This window comes from Carassius carassius, chromosome 10, assembly GCF_963082965.1.
Source record: "Carassius carassius chromosome 10, fCarCar2.1, whole genome shotgun sequence".
NCBI classification, from domain to species: domain Eukaryota; kingdom Metazoa; phylum Chordata; class Actinopteri; order Cypriniformes; family Cyprinidae; genus Carassius; species Carassius carassius.
In genome coordinates, this window is record NC_081764.1 from 35539084 (window position 1) to 35545488 (window position 6405).

General features: G+C 42.1%; 1 protein-coding gene and 1 long non-coding RNA gene across 3 annotated transcripts in view; both read right to left on the minus strand.

Annotated features, from left to right (window-relative positions):
- LOC132151408 (uncharacterized) lies at window positions 1-3047 on the minus strand. Of its 2 annotated transcripts, none has more exons than XM_059559516.1 (7): window positions 2939-3047; window positions 2717-2819; window positions 2396-2526; window positions 1554-1749; window positions 1367-1478; window positions 899-983; window positions 1-812 (listed from the first exon to the last, which is right to left on the minus strand). In XM_059559516.1, the coding sequence occupies exons 1-7, from the start codon at window positions 3044-3046 to the stop codon at window positions 189-191; spliced, it is 1359 nt and encodes a 452-aa protein (XP_059415499.1). In that variant the 5' UTR covers window position 3047; the 3' UTR covers window positions 1-188. The 2 variants fall into 2 exon arrangements, with proteins under 2 accessions (XP_059415499.1, XP_059415498.1); XM_059559515.1 differs by having other exon boundaries at window positions 899-1007.
- A 181-nt stretch (window positions 3048-3228) lies between these two features.
- Window positions 3229-6405, minus strand: part of LOC132151409 (uncharacterized) — an 11998-nt gene continuing 8821 nt past the window's right edge. The window contains exons 2-4 of the long non-coding RNA XR_009436405.1: window positions 4905-5011; window positions 3952-4046; window positions 3229-3366 (exon numbers count right to left, since the gene is read on the minus strand). This is a non-coding gene — a long non-coding RNA (uncharacterized LOC132151409). The remainder of the gene's footprint in view (window positions 3367-3951; window positions 4047-4904; window positions 5012-6405) is intronic.

A 6405-nucleotide genomic window follows, 5' to 3' on the forward strand; every position in this document is an offset into this window, starting at 1 on the left:
ATGAGCAGAAGATGACAGAACGAATGCTTATGCTTCAGTGCCGTGACAGACAGCACAAAACTAGCTCTCAAACTTCCTCATTTTCACCGCAGTTACAGATTGAGCTCGTCAATTTCTGGGTAGCCCAAAGCGTGCTTCTATCTGGTAACGTTAAATCCACTGCCGAGTGACCGTTCTGGCCCTCAACACTAACTCTGCACGTTTTTCACTGGCATGTAATCGTCACTAGAGGGCTCTATCAGCCCACGGCCGCTCTGGAGGTCCAGGTCTAAGCCAGGTATGGTGCAGCTCGGCCGCTGAGGGTCCAGGAGCGGGTGTCTGCTGGGCTGCGGTGCGGGCAGATCCTGGGGCAGCAGAGAGGGCAGGGTTAAGCACAGAGGACTGGGCAGCTCCGTCTCCTCCATGCTGTCCTCGGCTCCGCCGGCGAAACCCGAATCTGGACTCTGCGTGTCCTGGCGCAGCTTCTCCAGCTTCTTCAGAGAGAATTCCAGCTCCTCTCCGTCCATCTCTTCAGCGATGCGTTGAGGAAGCGTCTTCGAGCCGCTGACGCCCCCTGCTGGCCCGTAGGAGGAGTGTGCCGAGCAGGGCTCCAGAGTGTCGCTCGGCCCCTTGGAACTCTGGGACAGGAAGTAGGTGGAGTTTGAGAAGTTGGAGGATTTGACGTCGCTCCATGTGTCCTGCAGACTGCCGCTGTTTCTGTGTGTGCTTCGGGAATCGCAGGTGTCCTGCTCCTTCAGGATCTCGACCGGACTGATGAACTCGGTGTCCACTCTGATGAAGCTCTCGTGCACTAAAACCGGCCCCAGCCAGGACTGATGGAGAGAACGTGACGTCATGACAAACAGAACAGAACAGAACAGAACGGAACAGAACGAAAGCTAACGTATGTCTGACTCACCTTGAAATTCCCTCTGTGGCTTGAGTTCAGATCACCAAAGAATATGGAGGGATCAGGGATATACGTGGAGCCCTTCTTCTGGACCCTGAAAGGTGAACCAGCCACATTCCTGTGACTCATGACTGTCATTCTGTGCTCAAACACACACTTTGTAACAGATCATAACAATCGTAATGTCTCTCGTATAACCTGACACTTTCTCACTGAAATAAATCATTTACAATCGTTTTTAGGTTGAGAGGACATGAGTCAGTTTGTTGCATTATAGTCATTATAGTTAGTCATTATTACAGTTATCATGATAGTTATTATAATCATAGTCATAGTTATCATTATTATTATTAGCATTATAGTTATCGTTGTAATTATTGTTAACGTTGTCATTATGGTTATCACTGTTGTTATGGTTATCGTTTAGTTATCGTAATCGTTGTAGCTGTTGTTTGTGGTGTGAACGTGATCACTCACCTGTTGATTCTCTTGCACTTGACGAGAATGGTGAAGATTAATATGATTAATATCGTGATGGTGATTCCTGAGAGCATGATTCCTGCCTTCGAAGAATCCAGCGAGAGAATCTCTGAAGAGGCAGATGAGAGCGTTAGAGTATCGCTGCACATGTGTGTGTGTGTGTGTGTGTGTGTGTGTGTGTTACCTGTTGTTTGGGGTGCCTGACCCACATCAGACGTCCAGCTGTACTCTTCACTCCAGTCGCTCCACACGGCATTGGGCAGTTCATTCAGTTCATACCTGACTCTCACCCTGATCACATACTGATGATTTAAGTGTAAATAGTCCTCTGGCAGCTCCAATTCAGGTTCTGTAGTTTTTACGATACAATCCTCCACACCCTACACAGACATTGACAGAATGAAGCATTTCTGCTGTGATGAACGCTGATAGAGTCACATAACACAGAATCTGCCTTCAGATGCACATCATCTACACATCCTCTGTCTTTAACCATTACAGTTTGTTTTACAATCACTTATACACTAAAGTACACTCCTAGTAACACATCTCTTCAAACCAAGTCTGCAAAACCTCAAGCACATTATCAGTTTGCAACTGTATAACGACATTTTGGAAAAACACAGAACACTTTTCTCAACATGAGACACTCAGCACTGACAGCTCATGAGTTCTGGAAAACACTGCCGTTCGAAACTGCACATTCATTTACTGATCAAGCTCACATCAGAAAACACTTACAGCTCTTTAGTTATTGCTGAATGTGTTGTAAGCAGTATTTATGAGCACACTGGACATGCACAAGATTCTCGTGTTTGGCATCGGTGTGTAACTGGAGAGTGAATAAGCTAATCATCTGTTGGTTGTATGTTATGATGCAAAGAGATTTGTGATGCTTTGTGTATTGTTTTTTTTTTAATGTGTAAAGTTTAGAAAAAAGAAGCCCCGATTTCAGAAATCACGTATAAGCAACTGTCAAAAATGAACTTTCTGTTGTGGAATTAAAGGAGAGGCTGATGTGCTCACCTTCCAGCTCTGAGCAGCAGATCTGTACTGGACCCCAAACTCAGTCTGGAAATAGGGTTTTAAAGAATCACAACTCCAAGAAACATTGCCCCCGTGAACGTCCACTTTCTGAGGAGGAGACACTTTCACAGCTGCACACAGAAACACAACACGATCGCTCAAGCAAACTGTTTATTTCAGACTGGAGCCAGAACCGGTTTGTGAGGAACAGAAGCCATAACAAAGTGTCTCTCGCTCATTAATGAACTCATCATTCACACACTGACACACTCTCTAGCTTCGGTTCAAGAATGTGTTCATGAGTTATTATATTTGACTCACCACTAACTTCTGCTTTATGTTCTGCTATTTCAACCACAGGATTTGTGTAGTTTTTACACAAAACTTTTTCATGTAATCTGGCCGTTGAAATTATTATACCTTTCTGCAGCAGAAAAGAAAGAAATAATGCATCTGTATGACACGTCACAAGATTGTTTTGGTTTTCAACTCATTGCTGGATGAATAACAAGACGTCAAATTAACTTAAGTGGGATCAGTTACCTTGCTTTGAAAGACCACGGTGGCCGAGCGTATGTGAGGCTGCATCGGGTCTGCAATCAAAGCCGCTTCCTTTTCCACCGGATTTGTGAAACTGAAGAATTTATTCATATATAAAAATGAAGCACATACACTTTAGATTATATTTTTCTACTTTTACCTCACAAACTAATCATGAAATCAATCATAAAACTCTTTAGACACTAAAGAAGCAACAGAAAACTGTTCCACATTCACGAGTTCTGGATCATGTACGATATAAAGGCTGATTGTTTAATCACAAGCTATATACCTCAAAGTAAATTACCTCTTAGTAACTGATACTGTAATATTGCATTCGGTCTCAGGTTGGATCGAAGGGATCACGTCCAGATTTGAGGTGTTCCAAACACATGTGAAGGTGTTGTGGTAATCATTATAACACTTTAAACCTAGAGAAAGAGCAACTTTTGAGCAATTCAACCTAAAAATAAAGATGTTTTCACAGTAATGCCACAAAATAACCATTTTTATTTCCCCAAATAACCATACAGAAAATTGTTCATAAAAGAACCCTGCTTATTTTATTAATCTAAAGAACCTTTTTTACATTTTAGAGACCCTTTTTTGCAATGGAAATCTTTTTGGATGTTGAGTTTTTTTTTTTCATAGACTCATCAATGCCAATTAAGAACCTTTGTTTTTAAGTGAAAGGCACACACATTTAAAGTGTGTGTGTGTGTGTGTGTGTGTGTGTGTGTCTGTGTTTGTGTTTCACTTGTATTAGACCCTACACCTAGAAATATATCAAAACAGATCAATCTTAACAAATCATATTTATCTGACTGTTATTTGTAGCAGTACGGTTCAAGTTTAGTATGTAGTACCACAAGGCTCAGTAGTAGGACCGTTACTTTTTACCATGTACGGCAGTATAGCTGGTTTTGTCAGAACTAACAAGACATATTTAGAAACACACACACACACACACACATACAGATCACAACTCAAACACAAAGCCCATCGGGAGTTCTTACTTTGATCTGCAAGAGCTGAATATGACGATATCATCATCATCATCATAGCCAGAGTCTGCATGATGGCGTTTTCATCCCAGTATGCATCTGAAAATCTGTGGGAGACAGAGAGACCTACATTTTTCACATGTGTAATTGTTTCCTATTTTCTTGGCAAACACACATTTTACAGACATTTCCCTAAAATGCAATGCAATTCACTTCAAAATACAGGTAAAACACCTGTAAAAAAACAGTACATTGTGTCCTATTTTTATGGATTTTATTATAGTGCAGGTAAGAGTGCATGCATTCATTTTCCTCCACCAAACGTTCACACACTCAACAGGTGGAAAAACCCAAAGCCACAGACAGAAAATAGCAAATACACAGACCATACACCCACAGACTCAGAGATATGAGACAGAGAGCATTTAATGTGTGATTCGGAGCATGTTAATACGATAAACGGCTGTTAACCACATGACTGAACAAACGCATGGAGAAGCGTGACTGACTCGACGGGAAGCCTTATAACTTGTGCTCTCAGATATCTTTGATTGAAAGTCTTTGATTTTCTTATCTTCCTGTTTAAACTGTTGATAATCATCAATAAAATGGAGAAAAGAAAAAAAGCCATCAGCACTAAGTGTTTAGGGTTAAGGTTAACTATAAAATCAACACACTCATATTTCAAAATGTCAAATAAATAAATAAATGTCAAAACTTGGAAATGACACGAATGGGCTGGAAATATTTTATCATATTATATTCGATCTTTAATCACCATTGAAGGGAAACATGATGCTGCTTCATTACATCAGATGTTCATTCATTTTAAATAGCATCATCTCCATCAAAATAGAGTTTTGTACAGAGAGCTCATACATAGGCGTATATCAAGTGTTCAAGCAGAAGCTTCAAGCTGACACGTGTGTGTAGAGACTCAGAGTGAATAAAAGTGTGTTACATACGCGTGGAGTGGAGACGTCCCAGCTCTGAGCGTCGCAATGTCACTCGCCCATGTTCCCGTCTGAGGGCTCGATCACACATACACCAGGGTAAAAGAGCTCAGCCCTTCCTGTCACAGACACACTGGTTGTGAAGCAGGGCATGGATTAACAAGCGCTGGGCTGTTGTGGTGTCATTTACACTGAAGGAAACTCTGAGCAGGAAACGAGAGGCGTGTAGGAGGATACCGCTGTTCTCCATCACTCACACTCACACTCCTGGCCATTAACACCAAAGACACACCAACTCACACTAACACACATGTGTTGATAGACCAACAAACCGTATAAGAGTGTGTGTGTGTGTGTGTGTGTGTGTGTTTGTGTTTTCATAGCTTCACATTTCCGAGAAGCTTTAAATGAGAGAAGCGACCACAGTTTGTATAGCTATCTATCTATCTATCTATCTATCTATCTATCTATCTATGGTTCTGTCTATCTTCTCGGTCTCTGTGTTCTTGTCTCTGAAGGTTTCCGCACATCCGAGGGGCTGCACCTGTTTTTTTCTCTCATGTCAATGTGAGACTGAGCAGCAGAAACAGATATTCTCATTTTACTCTTTCAGAAAACAAAACTCCATCAGTAGCTGAATGATTAATCTGTTTCTGTGAAGCCGAATGCATTTTTGGTTCAACATTAATAAATATAGATGGTCTCTTCTCGTCTATATGCTGCTATCCTAATGTAGAAAGACAGAAGCACAGGGGACGAGAGACACAAACAGCTGCTGAACTCATTAAAACACTAATCTAATAGCAGCTCTTCACCATCATCTGCTCATCTGATCCCATCAGCTCCACGAGAACGCTTCCCATCGCTCCCAGTATCAGCACTGCAATCTGAAGCCTTGCATGATCTCTGACTCTCTGTCTGCAGAGCTTTACCCTCACCTCGATGATAACTGTTCTCCTTCCAGTGAATGAATCCAAGTACAGCTAATGTGTCCGTTCACTACAAACACGGCCTGCTGCTCTCAAGTAAAGTTTATTTATCGCACACAAGAATTAAGTCAGATTTCACAAATAAGCATGCGATCTCAGCCTTCTTGAAAAACTTGTCGAAATTGCAAGAGGACAATAGAACATAATAGTTGATTAATTGTCTGTGCAATTAAATTGACAATATCGCCAGAAATTGTACCCCCAACTAAGCAAGCCAAAGGCAACAGTAGCTGCTTTCCACTGTGGGGTCAGTGCGAGCCGGGGCTTAAAGCGGGCCGGAGGGGCTAATATCCTCGGGCCAGGAGCACCGAGGCCAGAATAGTGCTGTGTTTCCAGTCAGTCCTGAAGCAGCGCTGCGCATCACTAAAACACATCCCGCGCAACGCAGGTCTAAATTGGTATCGACTGTATCAGTTTTCATAGTAAAACCATTTTGAGTAGAAACTCAGTGCATCAGTTACGACTTCATTCATCAGCCACATTACACTTTCAGAAAACTGTCAACATGAGCACACCGACGCCAT

Coding starts and splice junctions, on each gene's coding strand:
- LOC132151408 (XM_059559515.1), bottom strand. CDS start 3,046: ATGAATAAATTCTTCAGTTTCACAAATCCGGTGGAAAAGGAAGCGGCT. Junction 1,479..1,553: donor TCAGGCACCCCAAACAACAG/GTAACACACACA, acceptor CTGCCTCTTCAG/AGATTCTCTCGCTGGATTCT. Junction 813..898: donor GCCACAGAGGGAATTTCAAG/GTGAGTCAGACA, acceptor TCTCTCCATCAG/TCCTGGCTGGGGCCGGTTTT.